Genomic DNA, 25,015 nt, shown 5'->3' on the forward strand with positions numbered 1-25,015 from the left:
CTCAATGAATGTGGGTTTGTCACCGCAGCCCAGGTGGTCACAGGCCTGGCCCTGCCTGTCCAGTCTGGTCTGTTTAGCCGTGGGGAGGGGGCTGCAAGGCTGGGTCAAGGACACTTTCCAGGGCGGTCCTGCTCCTCGGAGGCCTTCACCTCCAATGCTGTCTTGGCCCCAGCTCTCACTGCTTGGTCCTTCCTGGCCCTCGGGGGTCCTTGTCCATCTACCCTGTGGCTGGACCTGCCTCTCCTCCTCCTCCTCCTTCCCTCCTCCCCTCCTCCCCTCCCTCTCCCCCTCCTCCCCTCCCTCCCCTCCTCCCACCTTCCCTCCATTCCATCCATCCCTCCTTCCATTCCTCCATCCATCATCATCTCAGTTGGGATTGCCATCCAGTTTCCTGAGCCAGAAAGCAGGGGTGGGAGTAGGGAGTGGCGAGATGGAGGGGATAGGGCAGGTGCCCAGGATGTCCTCTGTTCCAGCCCCTACGTGTGGCCCACAGACTTGAGGGCAGCATGACAGGACTGGAAGAGATTGATAACTTTTAGCACCCCACAGCACCATGCGTCCCCTCCCTTTCCCCCAACTCAGAGCCCTCCCCAGGCACAGGAAGGACCTGAAGCTGCTCCTGCAGGGTCCCCAGAGCTTCCTGCCCAGGCTGGGACCCAGCTGTCTCTTTGCATGCTCCCCTGACCCCCTCCTGGCACAGGTTCCCTGGGGTGCCTGGTGTGTGATAAGTAGGGAGCCCCACTTTTGTGGTGAGCCTGCGATGGATTTAGGACCCATCCACCATCTCTCACGGCCTGGAACAAAGGCCCAGGTGACCTGGCCACTGCCGTGTCCCTAGCCCTGCCTGCTGGCCCCGGTGATTCTCAGGCAAGGATTGAAGGCTCTCCCATGCCCTGCCGGGGCTTTGGCTCGGACACACCTCTTCCCTTTCATCTTTTGCCAGACAAAGTCTCAGGGCATCAACAGTTCCGGTTTCACAGAGCAGCCTTGGTGGGGGAGGTGGCTCACCAACACCCAGAAGCCTGTAGGTGTCCCCCACTGCCACCTGGAGGCACCCCATAGCAGAGGCCAACTGGGGAAGCTGGTTTGCTGTGGTCTCCCAAAGTGACCTTGGGCAAGTCCCTAGGGGCTCTTCCACTGAGGAAGGCTGGCATTCTAAGGAAGAGCTGTGACCTTCAGTTTTCCAAGTTCAACTGGGCACCAGGCAGAGCCCCTGGTCGTGTACCGTGACCCCTTCCATTTGTGTCCTTCACAGCAGCAGTAGTAGCTACAAGCTGTACAGAGATCATGTACAGCTTGGGCAGGTGGCGAGGTGGGGCTGGCTGGCCTGACTCCCTCTCTGTCCTGTCCCCAGGGTCTATGAATACCAGAGGATCCGGATGCGCCCACTCATCAACCACATGCCTGTCAAGATCCGGAGGGCCCACATGGGCATGGGGGTCAGGAGCGGCTTCAGCCCCCAACGGGTCTCCAGGAACAGCCCCCTGCCCTCTGGGCAGAAAAAGTGTGAGTGGGGGCCACAGTCACACCTGCAGTGCTAGGGAGCAGTTGGGTGGCCGCACCAGCTGTCACGGCAGGCCCCGGAGCCCAGCCTGGGCACCAACCCTGCCCCTCTCCCCGCAGTCTGCACCGAGGAGCTGCATGACATCCAGGGGGCGCTGGGGCAGATCAAAGCCCAGGTGGACAGTCTGCTGCAGAGCCTGGAGCGCATGGACCGGCAGCAGATCCCACCCGCAGGTCTGATCCCCATGCTCTGTGGGAGCCCAGCTTTCCCCATTCCTGAAGATGCCCAGTGCCTGGGGCCCTGCCTGTGCCTTTCCCTGTCTTCAGGTCTCCCTACCCGGAGTACACTCCCCACTCCCCACTCCCCACTCCCCATCCCTGGGCTGTACTTGAGGCTCAAGGACTCTTGTGGCTTCTGAGTCACCCCCACCCACCTAGCAACCGCCTGGAGACAGAGCCACACGTCCCAGCCCATCTGTTTCTTGCCCTCTTGAGTCTTAGAGGCCCTAGGTCATTGCTGGGCATTAAGTGGCCTCTCTGGGGTCAGCTGGGGCCTCCAAACCCAGCCATTGACTGATGACCTTCTCTGCACAGCCACAAAGGACAGTGGAAAAAACAGGGGTCCTGGTAGCAAGGGCTCCTCCTGCAGCTCTGAGCCCCCGCAGAAGCCCTGGAGCGAGGGGGCTGGTCCAGAGGCAGATGGCTACGAGGGCGGCACAGACACGGAGTGGACAGTGAGTGACCTGGCCCCGCTGCCCCATCTCCACCGTACTTGCGTTGGGTTCCTTGTGGCCTCCCTGTGAGCAAGGGGGAGGGCCTCTGGTCAGTACAGGAGCCCGAGGTAGTACAGAGGGGGAGCTGTATTCCCTCTGTCACAGAGTCATGCCCAGTAGGCTGGGCCCTGTCCTGTTTTCTGCCTCCCAACCCTGGGCTTGGAGGGCTCAGCTGTGCCAGGGTCGGTTCTAGGCTGAAATACCTTCTCCCAGAAGGCAGTGGGGGGACAGGGCTGGAGCACCGTACAGGGAACGTCACAGGTGTGCCCCATGGCCCCAGACCCCTGTCTGAGACCCAGCTGGAAAGCTTGTCTCAGGTTTCAGCCGGGTGCAGTGGCTCATGCCTGTAATCCCAGCACTTTGGGAGGCCGAGGCAGGTGGATCACCTGAGGTTGGGAGTTTGAGACCAGCCTGACCAACATGGAGAAACCGTCTCTACTTAAGATACAAAAAATTGGCTGGACGTGGTGGCTCACGCCTTTAATCCCACCACTTTGGGAGGCTGAGGCACGTGGATTGCGAGGTCAGGAGTTTGAGACCAGCCTGGCCAAGATGGTGAAACTCCGTCTCTACTAAAAATACAAAAATTAGCTGGGCACGGTGGTGGGCGCCTGTAATCCCAGCCACTTGGGAGGCTAAGGCAGGAGAATCACTTGAACCCATGAGGCAGAGGTTGCAGTGAGCCGAGATCATGCCACTGTGTTCTAGCCTGGGTGACAGAGACTTCATCTCAAAAAATAATATATTAGCCTGGTGTGGTGGCGCGTGCCTGTAATCCCAGCTACTCTGGAGGCTGAGAGAATTGCCTGAACCCGGGAGGCGGAGGTTGCTGAGCTGAGATCGCACCATTGCACTCCAGCCTGGGCAAGAAGAGCAAAACTCCGTCTCAGAAAAAAAAAAAAAAAAAAACACCCCAGCTTTCTGAGGTCTTCCTGCTGCTGCAGGGTCTCTGGCTGCCGCATGGACCATGCCCCCTGGGGAAGCTGTGGCACACTAACCTTCCTGGAACTGGTAACAGCCCTGTATGTGGCATTAGAGGACCTGAATATTCCCTGCCCATCCAAAACCACCACCTCTTGCTGGTCTGAGGCAGGCCATGCCCAGCCCACAATGGGGCTGGAGCCCTCCCCCATCTACCCACCCAGATCTGTGTTCGGTCTGCTGGGCTCAGGAGGGCTTTCACTGCTGCCCAGATCCTGAGTCACACCTGTAATATCTGGGAAAAGAATGGCTACATGTAGACGAGTGCTTTCTTTAGCCTGGTGGTTCTGAGTTTCTAGGTCTTAGGTAGAATATAGAGAAGCCCTGAGCTGCCAAAGCTCTGGGGAGGAAATGGAAATCGGGGTGTGGGGGAGACTAGATGTTGTGAGTAGGTGGCCCCCCTTTCCTAGCCTCCCATGCCTCCGGCCCCTCTGCCACTACCCTGCTTCTGTTTTCCCTACAGGTGAAGAACCACGCTGAAGACCAGGCCAGCCAGGAGGCAGCAGGAACCCCTCCGGCCTCATCAGCTCCTGGCATTCTCGGATAGATAGCTCCTTGCCTTGCGTAGGTTTTGAAAGCCACCTTAGCAACCTGAGATGCCTGATCTGGAGCTGGGGCAACGGAAGTGGACACAGGGCTTGGCCAGACAAGCAGAGGGCCAACCTGTAGTGGTGGGTTTAGCTTCTTTAGAGGTTGCAATTCGAGATGATGGTCCTGGGACTGACAGGTTAGGAGGGAGGTGGCCTGGGACTGTACCAGGTCGCCATCCTCATGAAGCTGAGGCTCTCTTGCAAGGGGCAGATGACAGCCTATCCCCACCCCACCCCATCCCCACCCCATCCCCACCCCACCCCAGCGCTCAGAGGGCACCCTCAGCCTTGTCTAAATGCAGACACAGCTGATCTTCACTCCCCTCCCGATGCACCGCCAGTCAACAGATAGCCAACAGATCTCCCTGAGTTTCCAATCTCCCTGAAACTGCTGTAATGTTCTCAGTGTGTACCCCACACAGCCCTCTTTGGGCTCCAGACTCCCCATCTACTCTAGGAAGTCACCCTTCAGAATTACATTATGTCCTGTCCCCACTGGTGTGATACTATTTCAGACCTGCTCTAGAAAGACACATTATGTCAGAAGGGAAAAAATAAAATTTGTATTTTTCCTGGTCAGGGATTCTGGGTGTGGCCCCAGAAACTCATTCTGGTCCTTGGGCTGACCCAGGCCGGCCCTTCCTAGAGAAGCTGAGTGCAGAGAGGGGACCAGGCCGCCTTCCAAATGGCAGTCACCTGGCTTCCTCCCATGCAGTCTTGAGCCCAAACCAGCAGAGCTGGTAGCGACACAGGAAAGACCCCACCTCGTGGTGAGTCAGTCAGGTTGTACCTGGCCTTCCTAGCAGTGCACCTGCCCTCTGCGGTGCTGCTCAGGGTCTTCCTTGTACGACCAGGGCGCCACTTCTCACCAGCAGCGGAGGCTTGGGTTGTGCCATTCTGCACATGGCCAAAGACAGATGGCTTCCACCCAGAGCAAAACCGTTTTCAGCTACCCAGCACCAAGCCAGGTTGGGGTATGAGGTGCACTCAGTGCACTTCTGGGGCCGTACTTTTTCCTGAGACGGAGTCTTGCTCTTGTTGCCCAGGCTGGAGTGCGATGGTGCGATCTGCACTCACCGCAACCTCCGCCTCCCGGGTTCAAGCTATTCTCCTGCCTCAGCCTCCCGAGTAGCTAAGATTACAGGCATACGCCACCATTAGTGCTGGCTAATTTTGTATTTTTAGTAGAGAGGGAGTTTCTCCATGTTGGTCAGGCTGGTCTCGAACTTCCGACCTCAGGTGATCTCCCCGCCTTGGCCTCCCAAAGTGCTGGGATTACAGGTGTGAGCCGCCGCGCCCGGCCAACTCTCCCTACTCTCGTATCTCAGCAGTTCCCCTGACTCTGGTTCGTGTGGGGGCAGCTGCTTCTCCAAATCACAGCGCTCCCATCAGGCTCTGCAGCTCTTTTCAGCCCGTCTCTCCTGTTCACGTGGGCCTAAGGAACAGAACCCGTTTAAGGCAATGCCGCCGCGACCCTTGACACCTGGGATGCAAGAACAAAGGAGCCTTGCTCTCTTAAATCCCGGAACAAGAAGAACCACACCAGAAGACGTTTTTCAAATATAAAAGGGTCTTTCTTTTGGCTCAGACACAGAAGGCACAGTCGTCTTGTCCATCCTCTGAAAAGTCGCCCAGTTATATCGGAGGGAGTCACTGGCTGGCCTGAATGACAGCAGCTCCAGGTACCAGCTTCCAGGTAAGTCCAGCTAAAGTTTCCAACTTGGGAGTCAGGATGCGCTCACAGGTTTCCTCAACTGGGTCGCAGCTAAGGGCCGGCTCAAGTAAAGTTCCTTTAACGAGGAGGTTTGTAAAAACCCTTTCCAACACCACAGCTGTCCGGTGCCTTGGCTCTGCTAGGGCCTACCCAGGTGCTCTCCAGGGCTACGGCTGCTTATCTCCACGCAGGCTGGAGGCCGACGGCGCGGGTCTTTTCAGGGACGGCGGCAGCACGGTCCTTGGCTTGCGTCCGTCGTTGCTCAGGCTTCTAGTTCAGGGCTGGGCGGCGGCGCCCCTGCGGCGGGCCGCCCGCACTAGGCTCTGCTGCAGCACGGGGTAGAGGCGCTGGCAGCCCTCGAGGCCCAGGCGTACGGCCTCCGCCCAGCTCTCGATCAGGCCGCCCTCGCCGCTGCCCAGCAGCCCGGCCACCTGATTCAGCACAGGCATGAGCGCCACGGTGAGGCCGGCGGCGGCGTGCTCTTCCTCTAGCCGCGTGGGGTCCAGCAGCCAGGTGGGCGCGGGCCCTGGCGCGAGGCTCAGGCCACAGCCCACCACCAGGTCATACATCTCCACGCCCGCGTCGGCCAGGGCGAGCGCGGCAGCGGTGAGCGCGGCGGCCAGGGCCGAGCCGCCGTCCTCCAGCAGCAACGCCGACACCTCGAGCTGCGCGCGCGGGTAGCGGCCCAGGCGCACGGCCGGCTCCAGCGCTTCCTGCAGCGCTAGCGCCAGCTCACGCTCCTCGCCGCCGCCCGGGGGAGCGCGGCGCCGGCGGCCCGCGAAGGGCGCACGGCGGAAGTCGCACAGCAGGCGACCACGCAGCGCGGCCGGGGCTTCGCCGCCAGATCCGGCCGGGCCGCCGCCGCGCTCGCCGCCCTCGGCCTGTCGCGGGCCCGACACTGCACACAGCACCTTGGTGCCTCCCGCCTCCAGGTAGGCCGAGCCTTTGGCCTGGCTCAGCAGCCCGGCGCGCGCGTACACGGGCCGCAGTCGCGTTGGGTCGCGGGCGGCGGGCGCCTCCTCCTCATCGGCCGCGTACAGCTGCGGCGGCTGCGACTCTTCAGGGCCGCGGATGCGGCGGTGGTCCCCGGGCATGGCGGCTCCTGGCGTGCGAGCCGCTTCCGCCCAACGCACTGCCACACCCACTGGTTCTTCCGTTGCTTAAAGACGCGCGCCTGCGTGAGGGCTGTTGGGAGAGTGACGGGCGGCGCTACAGCGCCCGCTGGAGGCTCGGAGGGAGAACGGCTGGCGTCCCTGGCGCCCTGGTCCCACTTGTGCAGGGCTGCCTGATCCATCCATCCTGCTGGAAGGGAGTGGGAGAGCAGCTCCAAGGCTTCTTTGCTTCCACTAACCCCACCCATCTACTGAATTATGAACGCCTTGCTCCATGTCACCCTACCTATTTGGCCTTCACCTCCACAAACGTTTAAGGCAACCCCAGGGGCTTTTCCCAAAATTTAGGGTTCTGGGGGCTGGACTAGGTGAACACTACAGCAGCCAGTAGAAGCCACAGCATTTATTTTACAGACACCAGGGGCCAAGGGCTGTCAAAACAGCGAGCCCCACCTGGGAAGAGGGGATAGAGATCATACGGCATTAAGTATTGCACGTGGTCCTTTTATTCTCTGCGGCAAAAAACGATTCGTCCTTGCTGACACGGAAAGCTCAGGCTGGAGAGCTGTTATCTACAGATGCGAGGGTGGTGATCAACAGCAATGCGGGGGTAGTGGTTCTCGACAGATGTCACTGACGTGGAGGGCTCAGGGCAGAAGTAAAAGGGGCGCTGAGTCACAGGACTGCTCGTGAGGGTGTTCCAGGTACTGCCGGGGTAGGAGGGGCTCTCAAAAGGTCCCAGGATTCAAATGTTCTTGTAGCAGATGAAGAGCTCCCGGCTGGACGGATGGAGCCAGTGGGAGCCACCTCCTCCCCCGCTCAGTTCTTTACATCCCCGAGGCGCAGCTGGGCGAAGGAAGTGGCCAGCTGCAGCGCCTCCTGCAGGCAGCCAATGTTTTTGCCTGTGGCCTGTGCAGACACATCCTTGCCACCACCTTTACCGTCCATCAGGCCTGACACCTGCTGCACCCACTCGCTGGCTTTTAAGCCCCGATTGGCTGCATTCTAAAAGGAAGGGAAGGGGGAAGTCAGGACAGAAAATGGGATTGAGGGGGGAAAGAAAGGATGGAGGAGCCATCACCCCCTCCTTGCCCTGGGTGATACTGCTGGAGGCCGAGACAGACTTTACGGCTAGTGCAGGGGGCAGTCATGGCCACTGCCCGGACAGGACAGAGTGGCAAAGCCAAGTATCAACCAGACAGATGGAACCAATGAGGCGGCCTGGGTAAGGGGTACTGGCAAAGGTGACCAACAGGCAGGCAGGAGACGGGCTCTTTTAAATGCAGGTTGTACACACACAGGCCTCAGCAAACAAGTTTAAGACCCAACACTTCCCACTGGTACAAGGTGGTTCTGACCTGAGGGACTTGACACAGGCACGTGATCTTGCCAGCCTCGTTGTCTACCGTGAAGAGCATGGCAGACGTCTGAGGGGAGTGTGTCTTGAAGAGCTTCAAGGCTTCATTCAGGGCCTGTGGGGAGGACCTGGCTCAGACCATGGTGCTGGAGCAGGGACCCTCACTAGTGTGAGCATTTTTAGCCCTCAGGACTGCCACCCACCCCCACCCCTTCCCAGAGCAGATGTATTCCTCAGGGCCTGGGTGGAGGATCCCAGTGCTGGGCCCTGCCCACACCCTGGCCCAGGTGTGCCTCCCACATGCAGGGAGCTGCTGCTCCTCCCAACCTTAATCCCAGACAGTGGGCCCTTAGACAACCACTTGGCTCAGAGCCACAGAGGTCACATATCAGCCACCAAAGGGCTGATGAGCCCCAGGGGAGGGGGCCCCGGCCCCTGGGTTGCCTTGGCTGAGGCACCGCTCTCCATCTCCAGGATGACGAGGGGCTGGTTGGGGTTGCTGTCGATGAGCTGCTTTGTCTTCTCTAACACCTGCAAGAAAAAAGTCCAGAAGAGCAGCTCAGACCAAAAGCACAGGCCGCGAACCCCTGGCTGTATCCTGCCGGCCTTTGCCTAGGAAACACTCTGGCCACCGGTGCTGCCAGGACTCACTCGTTTCTGGACATCGGCTTTGCTGGCTCGGTCTAGGTCATCCATGACCTTCTTTAGGGATTTGAGAGTCTCCCGCAATTCGTCCTTCTGCCACTGGGGGATGACTGCAGTCGCCAGGGCCTGGAACCAGAACCAGAAGACCATCTGAATCTGGGCCACAACTTGCTGGGATGTCAGGGTCCAGCCCACCCCACCCGAACCCAAGTCCTCCCTGACTAGTGTCCTGGAAAGGAAAGCAAAAACACAAAGTTGTCTTCTGGCTTTGAGACCAGTCCCTTCTGGAGCAGCTGTGGCAGGTAAAACAAGCAGGGCTAGAGAAAGGAACAGTAGAAAGCTGGGCTCCAAGTCAGGCTCAGTCCTTACCAGGCTGGGAACAGCCTGTGATGAGCTTCCTCCTGGCAGCTTGAAATGCAAATAAATGCCAGGCAGGCTTGGAAGCAGGGGGCAGCCTTTTCCCCTTCTCCAAAGCCCTCCACCCCAGTGCCCACACATGCTTGGGAAGAGCTCTCCTGCTAGCAATGGGGGCAGCAGGGAACCTCCAGGGTCCAAGGCCAGGATCCATGAGGTCCCTGCTACAAGGCTGCAGGCCAACAGAAGTCAGCCCAAAGGCCCATTCCACCGAGAACCAGGGCCTGACTGACTACAGATGTACTGAAGCCAGGGCATGTCTCATGCGTCAGGCCCTGAGGAGGGAGGGAAGCCACCCTTACCTCTCCGAGGTCAGCGATCTCCCTCTGCACATCCTTGTTTGGAGCAGTCTGGGCCTTCACTTTGGCTTCCATGAGAGAGAGAGATTTCTTCAAGCTCTCTGCTTTCCTGAGGGCCTGGGAGGGGACACCGGGTCAACCCCAGGCAAGAGGCCTGAGTCAGCCTCACCATCCTGGGTCTGAGCGGCCACAGAAGCCCCAGTGGTAGGCCCTGTAGCAACACACCCCAAAAGTGTCTGTGGGGAGCAGGTACTGGCAGCACTAGGCCCCAGCAAGGAGCACAGTGCTCACAGGCCCACTGGCAACGGCTGTACCCAACTCAGACTTGGGGATAATCAAGCTCGAGAATCAGGAACCTCATCACCTAGGAAGTGGTTAACCCTGGGGCTTTAGCACAAGTCAGACACACCAGGTCCCATGACAGAGCACCCATCCTCTACTGCACAGCCTCAAACTAAGCACGCCCCTAGGGGTACATGGATCAGTGCCGGGAGCCCTGAAGCCACAGCAAATCTATGTCTTACACCCTCCTCCACATGGAGATAAGAGGGGGTAGATAGCCAGATTTACATATATTTTAAGACTAAACACAGGAAAGCTAGGAAATCTTGTGTGGTGGCAGGTTTCTTCTGCCAAGCAGGGGTAGGACAGTGGGGCAGGGGGAGTGGCCCAGTCTCCACTTTCACTGACTGCAGCAGCCGCGCGGAGCACTGTTTGCTCTATGGATTCGCAGACTGGGCTCCTCTTGCCCTCTTCAGATAAGCCACAAACCAGCCTGACCTGCTCACCTTCTGGGCTTCGGTACCCGTGACAGCCACGATCCTCCGGATACCCTTGGCGATGGCTTCTTCCGTCACGATCACAAAAGCTCCTGCGTGACTTGAGTTTCGCAGGTGCCTGAATAGCAGAAAACAAAGGTCGTGGTGAAAGAGGTCCTTGGCAGCCCTTGGCTGGGGGTCCCACTAGCGGACAAGAGAAGCAGGAATGGGTTGAAAGTCAGGGAAAGCCTGGGCTTGGGAGTGTTCTGACACCGAGTGAGACACCAGCTCACCAAGCCTGAGTGTTCGCAGCTCTCAGATGGGGATGATGCTCCCCACGTAGCTGCTATGAAAATCAAATGAGGCAAACAGGAAAGTGCTTTGTGGTCCCTAATATCCAATACAGTCTTACCATTAGGCTCTATGTCACAGTTTTGGTCCTGTGGTCTATTTTTGTATTCCTGTTCATTAGGGGACAATTTGAGGACTGCTGTTAAAATCTTACCACAACCCCTTGAACAAATAGGCTTTATTTCAGTTCAGTTCTTTAGAGAACCTCAAATGCTCATTAATTCATCCTCATTCTTTGACAGTGGTATAAAGGTTTTTTTTTTTTTTCTTTTTTTTTTTGAGACAGAGTCCTGTTCTGTTGCCCAGGCTGCAGTGCAATGGTGCAGTCGTGGCTCACCACAACCTCCACCTCCTGGGTTCAAGTGATTCTGCTGCCTCAGCCTCCCAAGTAGCTGGGAAACAAGCACCTGCCACCACTCCTAGTTAATTTTTGTATTTTTAGTAGAGACAGGTTTTCACCATGTTGCACAGGCTTGTCTTGAACTCCTGACCTCAAGTGATCCACCTGCCTCAGCCTCCCTAAGTGCTGGGCATGAGGCACCGCACCCAGCCCTTATATAAAGTTTTTGAAAGCTGTTTCCTGCCCAATTCAGCTGGGCAGAAAACCCTGTAACTCAATCCCCCAGACCCCCACCCTACTCTGCACATCCCACTTGCTCCCTGCCTGCCAGAGGCCTGCAGGGGACCTTGGACCGTCTCAACCATGACATTAAGAATGTTCTTTTTGGCCAGGCGCGGTGGCTCACACCTGTAATCTCAGCACTGTGGGAGGCTGAGGTGAGTGGGTCACCTGAGATCAGGAGTTCATGACCAGCCTGAACTCGTGGAGAAACCCTGTCTCTACTAAAAATACAAAATTAGGCCAGGCACGGTGGCTCACACCTGTAATCCCAGCACTTTTGGAGGCCAAGGTGTGTGGATCATGAGGTCAGGAGATCGAGACCATCCTGGCTAACATGGTGAAACCCTATCTCTACTAAAAATACAAAAAATTAGCTTAGCGAGGTGGCACGCACCTGTAGTCCCAGCTACTTGGGAGGCTAAAGCAGAAGAATGCCGTGAACCGGGGAGGCAGAGTTTGCAGTGAATCGTGATCAAGCTATGTGCACTCCAGCCTGGCAACAGAGCAAGGCTCCGTCTTAAACAAAATTTGCTGGGCGTAGTGGCAGGTGCCTGTAATCCCAGCTACTCGGGAGGCTGAGGCAGAAGACACCTGAACCCTGCAGGCGGAGGTTGCAGTGAGCCAAGATGGAGCCATTGCACTCCAGCCTGGGCAACAAGAGCGAAACTCTGTCTCAATAAAAAAGAATGTTCTCTTCCTGGCTGGGCATGGGGGTGCATGCCTGCAGTCCCAGCTACTTGGGAGGCTGAGGCATGAAAATCGTTTGGCAGTGAGCTGACTGTGCCACTGCACTCTACCCTGTGGGACACAGCAAGACTCCATCTCAAAAAAAAAATTCTTTTGATAAGGCTTCATTTGGGGCCGGGCGCAGCGGTTCAAGCCTGTAATCCCACCACTTTGGGAGGCCGCGACGGGAGGATCACGAGGTCAGGAGATCGAGACCATCCTGGCAAACACAGTGAAACCCCGTCTCTACTAAAAAAAATACAAAAAACTAGCCGGGCAAGGTGGCGGGTGCTTGTAGTCCCAACTACTCGGGAGGCTGAGGTAGGAGAATGGCGTAAACCCGGGAGGCGGAGCTTGCAGTGAGCTGAGATCCGGCCACTGCACTCCAGCCTGGGTGACAGAGCAAGACTCCGTCTCAACCAAAAAAAAAAAAAAAGGCTTCATTTGGAAGCAGGAACTTTCCAGGCCACCATGACCTTCCCAGAAAGGCCTAGAGAGCTACAGAGGAATCCAAATTGGCAAAAGTGGCTATCCCATGCCGAACTGAGCTGGGTCAAGCATGTAGCCTGCTCAGGGGCTCTGAGACAATAGAGCTACGTTCCCTAGATGCCGCCCAAGCTGTCAAAGGAAATTAGGTGAGATACCAGGAACGGAAAGGGCTAGGACCACATCAGGAGCTCAACGAGCACTCCAGGCCTTGCTGAATCCCAAATTCACACTAGCCTTCTTGTTAGTTTCAGCCCAGCAAATAGCAGCAAGCAACTGCATGGTAAGTGTGAATACAATGTTTTCCACCTTATCCTCTTGGGAATGTTTCATCAGCAGATGTTAACATCAGATATGGGAGGTCTAATGAGCACAATAGAAGGCTGAGATTCTTGGGAACACTATTTAGCAACTGCATTTCTGAAGACTTCACTGCAACCTTAGAAAAACGAGAGTTGATCTAGCCTAAGACCTACATCCTCAGAAGGTGATGGCAGATGACCCCTCTACTCTGCCCCTCCATGGTACTCACGTTCCCCCACAAAACTCAACAGAAGTCAGGGAGCCGGCAGGCCCAGAGGGATCATCCAGCAGCTCAGACACCGGGACTCCAATGGAGACGACTCGCACGGGGTCAGGATAGGTCTCATCAAACACAGCCCGTAGGCCCTGGATGGCTTTTGCCGCCGCCAGGGGGCAATCCTGAGTGTAGACGGGCTGCCAGACAAAGACAGAAAAGAGCTGGAAGAGATCCCTGGAGGTGTGGTACGACAAGGCAGGAGAGCATGGTCCTGCAGGCAGGACTCGCGTTCCGACCTGGCTCTGCCTGGCACGTGCCATGAGCTTCCTGAATCACACACCACATGCAAAGTCAAGGACATCAATATGGGAATTTCCAACTATTTTGTTTAACTGTGGACCAAATCTTATATGTGAACAGACTTAACTAGAACAGCTCTGGTTCTAAGGTGGGGGTCGGACAAAGGCCTCTCCCTCTCCCCTTCAGCAACAACCACCACTGCCCCGCACTGCCCCCTACAAAAGCACAGGTGAAGAATCACTGCTTTAAGCAAATCTACATGCAGGACGAATCTGGTAAAAACGGAGAGCACCGCACTGCTGAGACTGTGGACAGACAGTGATGGTGCGGGGAGGGGAGGCGTTTGGCCGTCGCCCATCCTACCTTGGCTGCCTCAATCATCTCATTAGCAATCTCTTCAGCCTTCTTGATCTGTTGGGTGGACATGGCTCCCTTGGCAGTGAAGTCAAATCTAAGGCGGTCAGGAGCAACCAGTGAGCCTTTCTGGTCAGCTTCCCCAAGCACTGAGCGCAGGGCAAAGTTCAGAATGTGCGTAGCTGTGTGGTTGCTCATGATGGGTCTTCGTCGGGGCTGGAAAGGGCAGAAGGGCTCATGGAGAGGTCTGTAATAGACTGCTAGTTATCTCCCGGTACCTGCACCCCCAAGTGCTACAATTTTTAGTTGGAAATATGACTGTGCAGAATAAAGGTTACACTTCCCAGCTTCCCTGCGGCTAAGTGTGGCCATGTGACTAACTTCTGGTCAACAGGTTTTGAGCAGAAGTGCTGTCTACCATTAAAGGGATGGGACAGGTCGTCCCATTTCTTTTCCACCACCTAGAACAGGAATTGTCAAACGATGGCCTATGGCTAAATCTAGCCTGTCATCTGTCTTTTCATTTTTAGAGACAGTCTTGCTCTGTTACCTAGGATGGAGTGCAGCAGCGCAATCATAGCTCAGTGCCACCTCAAACTCCTGCGCTCAAGCGATCCTCTTGCCTCAGCCTCCCAAGTAGCTGGGACTACAGGTACACACCACCACCCCCAACTAATATTTTTTATTTTTTGTAGAGATGGGGTCTCATGTTGTTGCCCAGGCTGGTCTCAAACTCTTGGCCTCAAGCAATCCTCCCGCCTCAGCCTCCCCAAATGTGTGTCTTTATAAATTTTTATAAAGTTTTTTTTAAAAAAAAATATGGAGTTTTGCTCTTGTTGCCCAGTCTGGAGTGCTATGGCGCGATCTCGGCTCACTACAACCTCCACCTGCTGGGTTCAAGCGATTCTCCTGCCTCAGCCTCCCGAGTAGCAGGGATTACAGGCATGCGCCACCACACCCGGCTACTTTTGTATTTTTAGTAGAGACAGAGTTTCTCCATGTTGGTCAGGCTGGTCTCGAACTCCAGACCTCAGGTGATCCGCTCGCCTTGGCCTCCCAAAGTGCTGGGATTACAGGCATGAGCCACTGCACCGGCCATAAACAAGTTTACAGCAGACACACCTGTTCGTTTACGTATGGTCAATGGCTACTTGTACACTCCAACCACAGAGCTGAGTAGCCATGACCAAGAGCATGTGGTCCACAAAGCCAAAAATATTTAGTATCCAGTTATTTACACAAAGTTTGCCAACCCCTGGCTTAGACAGTGGATCTGATAGCTATCCTCTGAACCAGGAAATCAAAGGCAACGCCCCAGGAAAGAAGTTGGAGTGACAGGTGAGGAGAAGCCAGGCCCTCTGACTCTGTGGGACAGAGCCTCCGTATCAGCTTGAGCTTTTCAGAACATACACTGCTATTCTGTTTTAGGCTACTCTTACTCTGGAGCTCTGTCACATGCCACAGAGCCTACCTCTTCATTCTTCAGCATCCTTGGCTCCTGATGAAAGTAGGTAAGATTAGAAAAGCAATCCATGAAAGCAAGTCCACAGGATCTTAACTGAAATCACTGGTGAAATCACTGACTTGGGAACATACAGATTAACTCTTAGTTGCATCCCTCACAATCCACCAAATGCACTGAAATTAACCCCTGCGGTCTATTTACAATGTCACTAGGGAGTGATAACAGTGACAGGACAATTTAAAGCCAGAAAAGGCCGGGCGCGGTGGCTCAAGCCTGTAATCCCAGCACTTTGGGAGGCCGAGACGGGCGGATCACGAGGTCGGGAGATCGAGACCATCTTGGCTAACACGGTGAAACCCCGTCTCTACTAAAAAAAAATACAAAGAACTAGCCGGGCGAGGTGGCGGGCGCCTGTAGTCCCAGCTACTCGGGAGGCTGAGGCAGGAGAATGGCGTGAACCCGGGAGGCGGAGCTTGCAGTGAGCTGAGATCCGGCCACTGCACTCCAGCCTGGGCGACAGAGCAAGACTCCGTCTCAAAAAAAAAAGCCAGAGGAGAAGGTGATTACTAATCAAATCCAATGGGGGCCACAGTAACCCAACTCACCTCATCAATAAACAACCGGACCTGATCTCCCACTTTCAGGTCACCGTAGATCGTTCCGATGTGTAGCACATACCCTCCTCGGACCTGAGCATTCTTCACCGTAAACTCTGTTTTCTAAGAGGGGTCAAGGAGGAGAGCAATAAATAAATCCTTGAAAATATATAAATTTTCTTCTATTTTCAATATAAATTCATGTATATAAAAAATTCTCTTTACATATGTAAATTATACACACACACATATTCCATTAATATTATTAAATATAATTAAATAGGCCAGGTGCAGTGGCTTATGCCTGTAATCCCAGCACTTTGGGAGGCTAAGACAAGTAGATCACCTGAGGCCAGGAGTTTGAGACCAGCCTGGCCAACATGGTAAAATCCCATTTCTACTAAAAAAATACAAAAATGAGCCACGTGTGATGGCAAGTGCCTATAATTCCAGCTACTTAGGAGGCTGAGGCAGGAGAATCGCTTGAACCCAGGAGGCAGAGGTTGCAGTGAGCCAAGATCGTGACACTGCACTCCAGCCTGGGCTACAGAGCAAGACTCCATCCAAAAAAAAAAAAAAAAATTTATTTGTGCACACACACAGACACACACGATATTAAGAAGCATCTTAGAATTTTTTTTTTTGAGACAGTCTTGCTCAGTCGCCCAGGCTGGAGTGCAGTGGCGCAATCTCAGCTCACTGCAACCACCGTCTCCTGGGTTCAAGCGATTCTCCCCTATCAGCCTCCCGAGCAGCTGGGATTACAGGCATCCGCTATTATGCCCAGCTAATTTTTGTATTTTAGTAGAGACAAGGTTTCACCATGTTGGCCAGGGTGGTCTCAAACTCCTGACCTTGGGTGATCCACCTCGGTATCCCAAAGTGCTAGGATTACAGGCATGAGCCACTGCGCCCAGACGCATTCTTAAAATATTTAAAAGCTTCCGTAAAGAACCTGAAGCCTAGGGAGACAAAGTAACTCATTCAGCAGCAGCAGAGCTCTAGGCTGAGTTTTCTACAAGGACACCTCCCCTTCACAGAGCTGCCTCTCCTTTTTAATGTGCAAAGCTTGTAGGAAACTTGCACCCTGGCTGCAAAAATATTTCTATGAGGGTACCCAGTGGCCAGGACAGCAATAGGTACAAGCAGCAGCTCCCTCAGCTTCAGAAATACTGACCACGGAACCCAACCCAAAGGGGTGTCAGGACTGCTCCCAAGGCCTGGAGCACTGTGGGGCAAGAGCAGCTCCCCGGCTCCATGCCTGACCCTCCTCAGCTAACAAGGAAGAAGAACTGTTGGCTCACATCCTCGCTGCTGTCATCCACCTTCACCAGGTAGCCTTCGTCATAGATCTGCCCTCCTTGCTCAGCATAGAAACAGGTCTTGTCCAGCACCACTCCACACTCCTGGCCTGTGGACACCTCTTCCACGAACATCTTCTCCCTGCGCAGAGCCATCACTGTAGCCACTGTGTTCTCAAATACTGCTCGAGGGAATGCACAGAAAGGGGACAGTGGGTCAATGACCTTTTCATGCCTTCTTAGCAGACTTTTGCTGGATTCTCTTTCTCAAACTCTTCTTAGCTCCAAATTGTCCAATTGTATTTTGGAAGCAAACCCATTAGACTATGAAAGGGCTTCGCGGCCGGCGCAGTGGCTTGCCCTGTAATCCCAGCACTTTGTGAGGCTGAGGTGGGCGGATCACGAGGTCAGGAGATCGAGACCATCCTGGCTAACACAGTGAAACCTCGTCTCTACTAAAAATACAAAACATTAGCCTGCCATGGTGGTGGGCGCCTGTAGTCCCAGCTACTTGGGAGGCTAAGGCAGGAGAATGACGTAAACCCGGGAGGCAGAGCTTGCAGTGAGCCTAGATCGCCCGACTGCACTCCAACCTGGGCGACAAAGCAGCAAAACTCCATCTCAAAAAACGAAACAAAACAAAACAACAACAACAAAAAAAAGGGCTTCCCATCAAAGAATGCAACACTCTTGTCAGGTGACCAACTGTCCCAATTTTTAGGGCTGAGGGGTTTCCTGGGATGCAGACTTTCAGTGTTAAAACTGGGACAATGGGTTACCCTAACTCTGAGCTACTGAGCAGAAACTTAGTGCATGAGATTAGTGGATCTTTAAGAGTAGTTATAGGCCAGGCGCGGTGGCTCAGGCCTGTAATCCCAGCACTTTGGGAGGCCAAGGCAGGTGGATCACAAGGTCAGGAGATGGAGACCACCCTGGCTAACATGGTGAAACCCCGTCTCTACTAAAAATACAAAAAATTAGCTCGGCGTGGTGGCACAGGCCTGTAGTCCCAGCTACTCGGGAGGCTGAGGCAAGAGAATCGCTTGAACCCGGGAGGCAGAGGTTGCACTGAGCCGAGATCACGCCGCTGCACTCCAGCCTGGGTGACAGAGTGAGACTCCGTCTCAAAAAAAAAAAAAAAAGAGTGGCAATAAATTCCCCTAGTCCAAGGTCAACTCATAAAGAATATACTCATTTTGTAGGCTCGCTTGAATAGATTCAGGTATAATATTTTTCTCGGCTGGGCACGGTGGCTCACACCTGTCATCCTGGCACTTTGGGAGGCCAAGACGGGTGGATAACCTGAGCTCAGGATTTCCAGACCAGCCAGGCCAACATGGTGAAACCCCGTGTCTACTAAAATATAAAAATTAGACAGGCATGGTGGCACATGCCTGTAATCCCAGCTACTTGGGAAGCTCAGGTAGGAGCATCGCTTGAAGTTAGGAGGCAGAAGTTGCAGTGAGCCAAGATTGCGCTACTGCCCTCCAGCCTGGGTGACAGAGCGAAACTCCATCTCAAAAAAAAAGATTGTTCTCTACCAGGGCAAGAAAGCAGCAAAAACATGTATTGCCAATTTATTTTTTTGAGGCAGGGTCTTACTCTGTAGCCCAGGCTGGAGTGCAGTGGCACAAATATGGCTGACTGCAGCCTCAATCTCCCAGGCTCAAGTGATCCTCCTGCCTCAGGCCCACAAGTAGCTGGAACTACAGGCGTGCGTCACCACACCCAGCTAATTTTTGTATTTTTGGTAGAGACATGGTTTTGCCATGTTGCCCAGACTGGTCTCACACTCCGGAGCTCAAGTGATCCACCCCTGCTCACATTCCAAAGTGCTGGGATTACAGGCATGAGCCACTGCACCACCTTTGTTTCTTAACATTAGAATACTATTATCCAGCCGGGCGAGGTGGCTCCCCACTGTAATCCCAGAACTTTGGGAGGCCGAGGCAGGCAGATCAAGAGGTCAGGAGTTCGAGACCAGCCTGGCAAACATGGTGAAACCCCATCTCTACTAAAAATACAAAAATTAGCTGGGCATGGTGGCATGTGCCTGTAATCCCAGCTACTCAGGAGGCTGACGCAGGAGAATCGCTTGAATCCAGGAGGTGGAGGTTACAGTGAGCCAAGATCATGCCATTGCACTCCAGCCTGGGCAACAGAGCTAGATTCCATCTCAGGAAAAAAAAAAAAAAAAAAAAAAAAAAAAAAAAAAAAAAAGAATGCTATTTGGATAATAGCATTCTAATAACATTAGGATAATAGAATCCTAATAGCATTCTTTTTTTTCCAAGATGGAGTTTCACTCTTGTTGTCCGGGCTGGAGTGCAATGGCATGATCTCGCCTCACTGCAACCTCTGCCTCCCAGGTTCAGGTGCTTCTCCTGCCTCAGCCTCCTAAGTAGCTGGGATTACAGGCACGCACCACCACACCCAGCTAATTTCCGTATTTTCAGTAGAGACAGGGTTTCACCATGTTGGTCAGGATGGTTTCAAACTCCTGCCTTAGGTGATCCACCTGCCCTGGCCTCACAAAATGTTGGGATTACAGGTGTGAGCCACAGCACCAGGCCCCTAATAGCATTCTAATAGTCACTGTGGATTGTATCAATGTCAATTGCCCAGTTTCCTGCATGATGTTACAATTAGAGGAAACTGGACAAAGGGTGTGAGACGCTTCCTACAATTTATTTTATTTTTTATTTTTTTGAGACGGAGTCTCGCTCTGCTGCCCAGGCTGGAGTGTAGTCGCCGGATCTCAGCTCACTGCAAGCCGCACCTCCCGGGTTTACGCCATTCTCCTGCCTCAGCCTCCCGAGTAACTGGACTACAGGCGCCCGCCACGTCGCCCGGCTAGTTTTCTGTATTTTTTTTAGTAGAGACGGGGTTTCACCGTGTTAGCCAGGATGGTCTCGATCTCCTGACCTCGTGATCCGCCCGTCTCGGCCTCCCAAAGTGCTGGGATTACAGGCTTGAGCCACCGCGCCCGGCCTCTTTTTTTTTACAACTTCCTGTGATGATAATTATTTCAAAAGAGAGCTAAGAAAACTTCCAGCCAAGGGTGCCTGTGTGTATAGAAGTGCATAGCGTGACTGTACGGCACTCCAGGAGAGGGTGTCAGCAGTTTGCTGGATAGCTAATCTTGAGAAACAATTTTTCAAACACCCTCCAGATACGGGGCAGAATGCTCAGAAGTGGAAGGAGCAGAGCGCCATACCGTAGCTACCACTGAAGTCCAAATGGTAATTGTACTTTGGGGAATCATCTGTAACCTCCAGACCCCGTGCCCGGAGCTCTTCGATAGCGTAAATGTCCAGCATAATGAGATCTTCCCCACCGGCTCCCTTGCCCTGTGATTTCAGCTGTCAGCAAGAGAAACAACCGTAAGTTACACTACAGTAGAAGAAAAGGGATTCCAAAGGACTGGAACTGGCTAAACTATGCCCAGCGTAAACTGCCAGAACAGGGTTTTTCAATCCTGGCACTACTGACATTTGGGGCCAGATCATTCTGTTGTGGAGGATCCTCTTGCAGTGTGAGATGCTGAGCGGCACCCTGGCCTCTACCAAGTACATGACAGCAGGATCTGCCCCTGGTTGTGAAAACCAAAAATGTCTTCAGACATTATTGCCAATTGCCCCCTGGAAGGCAGACTCGCCCCCGCTTATGAACCACTGGTCTAGGGGAAAAAGCACTTCAAAGACTTTAATGGAAGGAAACTCATGCTCGGTCTGCAGCCAAGTGGTGCTGAGTTGTAAGGTGCTGGGTTTCCTGCTCACTCTCCAAGTTCTTTACCTGGGCCAGTTTCCTCTCCTCTTCAAAGCCATCCATGTCTACCACCAGGCCCTTCTCTTCAGCAATCAGTCCAGTCAGATCCACTGGAAACCCATAGGTGTCATAGAGGAGCCAAGCAGTGTCTCCTACACAGCACAAAGGAGGTGTGTCAAAAAACACAGATGGCCCCTTTTCCATGCCAAGTCCTCCAAGAGGATGCTGGGATTGGCAGAAGGAATTAAAGAGATAAGGCCAGTCAGTATCGGCCCTGGGTGCCCATCAGAAAATACAACACATGTTTTCCAGTTAACCTGGGGGAAACACAATAGATGTCCTGATACAATTCTAGATTTTGTTTTTTTTTAATCTTTTTTTCTTTTTAAACCTCACCTAGGCTGGGCACAGTGGCTCACACCTGTAATCCCAGTACTTTGAGAGGCTGAGGCGGGTGGCTCACGAGGTCAGGAGATCGAGACCATCCTGACTAACACGGTGAAACCCCGTCTCTACCACAAATACAAAAAATTTGCCGGGCTTGGTGGTGGGCACCTGTAGTCCTAGCTACTTGGGAGGCTGAGGCAGGAGAATGGCGTGAACCCAGGAGGCAGAGTTTGCAGGGAGCCAAGATTGCACCACCGCACTCCCGCCTGGGCAACAGAGCGAGACTCCATCTCAAAAATAAATAAATAAATAAAAATAATAATCAAAACCTCACCTGGACAATTTTCTATTTCTTTTTTCTTGTTGCCCAGGCTGGAGTGCAATGGCATGATTTTGGCTCACTGCAACCTCCACCTCCCGGGTTCAAGCGATTCTCCTCTCTCAGCCTCCTGAGTAGCTGGGATTACAGGTGCATGCCACCATACCCAGCTAATTTTTTGTATTTTTAGTAGAGACAGGGTTTTGCCATGTTGGGAAGGCTGGTCTTGAACTCACGAACTCGTGATCCGCCTGCCTCGGCCTCCCAAAGTGCTAGGATTACAGGTGTCAGCCACCGTGCCCGGCCAACAAATCTCTCTCCTGATCTGAACATAAGTGTGTTCAATTTGTGAAAATTCATCAAGCTTTTCCCTTGTTTGTTATACTTCAATAAAAAGGGGAAAAAAATCTTTGGAATTTATTTTCCCCAAATTGCAAAACAGTATATATCAAATATTCCCACTCTTGCTTGAAAAATACACACCCACAAATACCTACATGTATTTATTTGCATGCAAACAGAGAAGAATCCTGAAGAGTTATACACCAAACTGTTAAGAGTTGTTCCCTCTAAGAAAAAAAAATCTACCCTCACCTTGCCCCTGGGAAAAAGGATTTTCTTTTTCTGAACACTTTTGTATTCTGTATCGTTTGAATACTTTGCACACAATGATGCATTACTTTTACCATTTTACTATAAATTCCAGTTTGCACCAAAAGTAGTTCAATCAAGCTATGTTCAGCCTCAAGAGACACGGGAGCCCACAGTCAGTCTGTGAGAAAGGGCTTGTGTTTCCCAGAAAGATCAAACGGCCAGGATGGAGAAGTGCAAAAACTGGTCCCTACCGGGAATGGTCTTGCTGTCTCCCAGGCTCTGAATTTTCCTGTCCAGGATGCGACGCCCTCTGCTGAGAGTCTTGAGAAACTGCACCTCTTCTTCATTAATGATGTCCTTCACCATGTCTGGGTCCTTCTTCAGCTCAGGAAATGCATCTCCCTGACAAAGGGGAAGCAAGATGAGGGGCTGGATGAAACCCAAGACTATTCCCTACCCCTTCTTAAAAAACCTCCTGGCACGGTGGCTCACGCCTGTAATCCCAGCACTTTGGGAGACCGAGACGGGCGGATCACAAGGTCACGAGATTGAGACCATCCTGACGAACAAGGTGAAACCCCGTCTTACTAAAAATACAAAAATTAGCCGGGCGCGGTGGTGGGGGCCTGTAGTCCCAGCTACACGGGAGGCTGAGGCAGAAGAATGGCGGGAACCCGGGAGGCGGAGCTTGCAGTGAGTGGAGATCACGCCACTGCACTCCAGCCTGGGTGACAGAGCGAGACTCCGTCTCAAAAGAAAAAAAAACCTCCTTAGCAGGGTGCAGTGGCTCATGCCTGTAATCCTACCACTTTGGGAAGCTGAGGCTGAGCTCAGGAGTTCAAGACCAGCATGGGCAACACGGTGAAACCCCGTCTCTACTAAAATAGAAAAAATCAGCTGGGCATGGCGGTGTGTGCCTTTAATCCCAGTTACTCGGGAGGCTGAGACAGGAGAATCGCTTGAACCCAGGAGGCGGAGGTTGCAGTGAGCCGAGATCATGCCATTGCACTCCAGCCTGGGCGACACAGCAAGACTCTGTCTCAAAAAACAACAACAAAAAGCTCCTTAGCAGTATGCCCTCTCCCACCCCATCCCTCTTAAAGGATTGCTTTAGCACAGAAGGGTAAGCAGAGAAATGAACCTACCAGGGACTGTACAACAACATCTACTAATGTAGCAAAGAAGCCCCTGCTGGCATTGAGCTTTTCATGGGCGTACCGGACAGCTCGGCGGAGAATCCGTCTCAACACATACCTGTAAGAGGCAGAAACTAGTCCCCAACATTCCCAGCTGAGGGTTTTGTCGTGAATCCGTTGGAATCCTACCCAAAGCAACACCTCTTTCAGGAACTTTCTTTTATCCTAAGCATGCACTTTTGCATTCCCCAAGGTCATTAATTTTAGTGTAAGACTCAGTAACATACCCACAAATACCCATCAAGGCTTGCCTAGGGTAAACGCTGGTTTGTTTTCCTTTCATATTCAGTTACCCATATAGGAAGGCAAGACAGACAAGATGTGTACTTGATGCCGGTGATCCCAGGTCCTACCTGTCAGTAACAGAGCTTCCCAGGGCTGGTCAATACCCTGCCCCTGCCAATCTCCTATCAGGCTACTTTAAATACAATCCTTATCATCTGTACTCAGCAGCAGAGATTTAGGATAGTGGCAACTACGTGACAGTAGCTGAAACTCCCTTCATCTCTTAAAAAAGCGGTGGAGGGATTCTTCCAACTGCCCAAAAGACAAGGAAACAATAACGAAGGATGGCTTTAAGTTTCATAAAAAGGCCAGGCGTGGTGGCTGACACCTGTAATCCCAGCACTTTGGGAGGCCATGGCGGGTGGATCATCTGAGGTCAGGAATTCGAGACCAGCCTGGCCAACATGGCAAAACCCCATCTCTGGCTGGGCACAGTGGCTCACACCTGTAAGCCCAGCACTTTGGAAGGCTGAGGCGGGCGGATCACCTGAGGTTGGGAGTCTGAGACCAGCCTGAGCAACATGGAGAAACCCCATCTTTACTAAAAATACCAAGTTAGGCATGGTGGTGCATGCCTGTAATCCCATCTACTCGGGAGGCTGAGGCAGATGAATCGCTTGAACCCGAGAGGTGGAGGATGCGGTGAGCCGAGGTCGGGAAATTGCACTCAGCCCGGGCAACAAAAGCGAAACTGTCTCAAAAACAACAACAAAAGGCCAGGCGCGGTGGCTCATGCCTGTAATCCCAGCACTTTGGGAGGTCGAGGTGGGTGGATCACGAGGTCAGGAGATCGAGACCATCCTGGCTAACACGGTGAAACCCCGTCTCTACTAAAAATACAAAAAACTAGCCGGGCGCAGTGGCGGGTGCCTGCAGTCCCAGCTACTTGGGAGGCTGAGGCAGGAGAATGGCATGAACCTGGGAGGCGGAGCTTGCAGTGAGCCGAGATCACACCACTGCACTCCAGCCTGGGCGACACAGCGAGACTCCGTCTCAAAAAAACAAACAAACAAAAAAAACAACCATGTCTACTAAAAATACAAAAATAAGCCAGGCATGGTGGTGTGCACCTGTAATCCCAGCTACTTGGGAGGCTGAGGCAGAATCGCCTGAACCCAGGAGGCAGAGGTTGCAGTGAGCCGAGATCACACCATTGCACTCCAGCCTGGGCGACAGAGTAACACTCCATCTCACAAAAAAAAAAGTTTCATAGAGAGTCATACATAGCACATGTGGTGCCAGTCCAAACACTACCCAGTGTGCAGCATACTTACCCGCGCCCTGTGTTGTCAGGCCGGCCACCATCAGCCAGTGCCACAGTGATGGTCCGAGCGTGGTCAGCCAGCACCCGGTAGGCCATGTCAATCCCATCAGCATCCTCAGCACCAACCTTCCCAGTGTACGGTCGGGCACCTGTGCCCTACAGGTAAGAATCAGGAGGCAGCCCTTTAGGAAGCAGCCTTTCTGGGGCTACCTCACCCAAGGAGGTTCCTCGAGGATTGAGGAGCATTAGGAGAAAGGATGCCCGTCTTGCCAGATCCTATAACCCCATGAATGTGACACTGGGGAAGTGGAGAGACTCTAGTCAGTCCCTACACT

At 53.5% G+C, this 25,015-nt stretch overlaps 2 protein-coding genes across 2 annotated transcripts in view; both read right to left on the reverse strand.

Moving 5' to 3' along the window:
• Positions 1-5,399: 5,399 nt before the first annotated feature.
• On the reverse strand, positions 5,400-6,944 carry EXOSC6 (exosome component 6). Its single transcript, XM_003918579.4, has one exon. The coding sequence runs from the start codon at positions 6,653-6,655 to the stop codon at positions 5,837-5,839; it is 819 nt and encodes a 272-aa protein (XP_003918628.2). The 5' UTR covers positions 6,656-6,944; the 3' UTR covers positions 5,400-5,836.
• Positions 6,945-7,061: 117 nt separating this feature from the next.
• AARS1 (alanyl-tRNA synthetase 1) overlaps positions 7,062-25,015 on the reverse strand; it is a 35,273-nt gene continuing 17,319 nt past the window's right edge. The window contains exons 7-21 of the mRNA XM_003918580.5: positions 24,691-24,836; positions 23,081-23,189; positions 22,187-22,337; positions 20,663-20,787; positions 20,085-20,229; positions 16,871-17,049; positions 15,576-15,689; positions 13,515-13,721; positions 12,864-13,048; positions 10,177-10,285; positions 9,392-9,505; positions 8,682-8,801; positions 8,475-8,561; positions 8,032-8,145; positions 7,062-7,678 (exon numbers count right to left, since the gene is read on the reverse strand). Coding sequence (XP_003918629.2) covers positions 7,493-7,678; positions 8,032-8,145; positions 8,475-8,561; positions 8,682-8,801; positions 9,392-9,505; positions 10,177-10,285; positions 12,864-13,048; positions 13,515-13,721; positions 15,576-15,689; positions 16,871-17,049; positions 20,085-20,229; positions 20,663-20,787; positions 22,187-22,337; positions 23,081-23,189; positions 24,691-24,836 — 2,091 coding nt within the window. The 3' untranslated portion in view covers positions 7,062-7,492. The remainder of the gene's footprint in view (positions 7,679-8,031; positions 8,146-8,474; positions 8,562-8,681; positions 8,802-9,391; positions 9,506-10,176; positions 10,286-12,863; positions 13,049-13,514; positions 13,722-15,575; positions 15,690-16,870; positions 17,050-20,084; positions 20,230-20,662; positions 20,788-22,186; positions 22,338-23,080; positions 23,190-24,690; positions 24,837-25,015) is intronic.

The sequence above is a fragment of the Papio anubis genome, chromosome 18 (assembly GCF_008728515.1).
Source record: "Papio anubis isolate 15944 chromosome 18, Panubis1.0, whole genome shotgun sequence".
NCBI classification, from domain to species: Eukaryota; Metazoa; Chordata; class Mammalia; order Primates; family Cercopithecidae; genus Papio; species Papio anubis.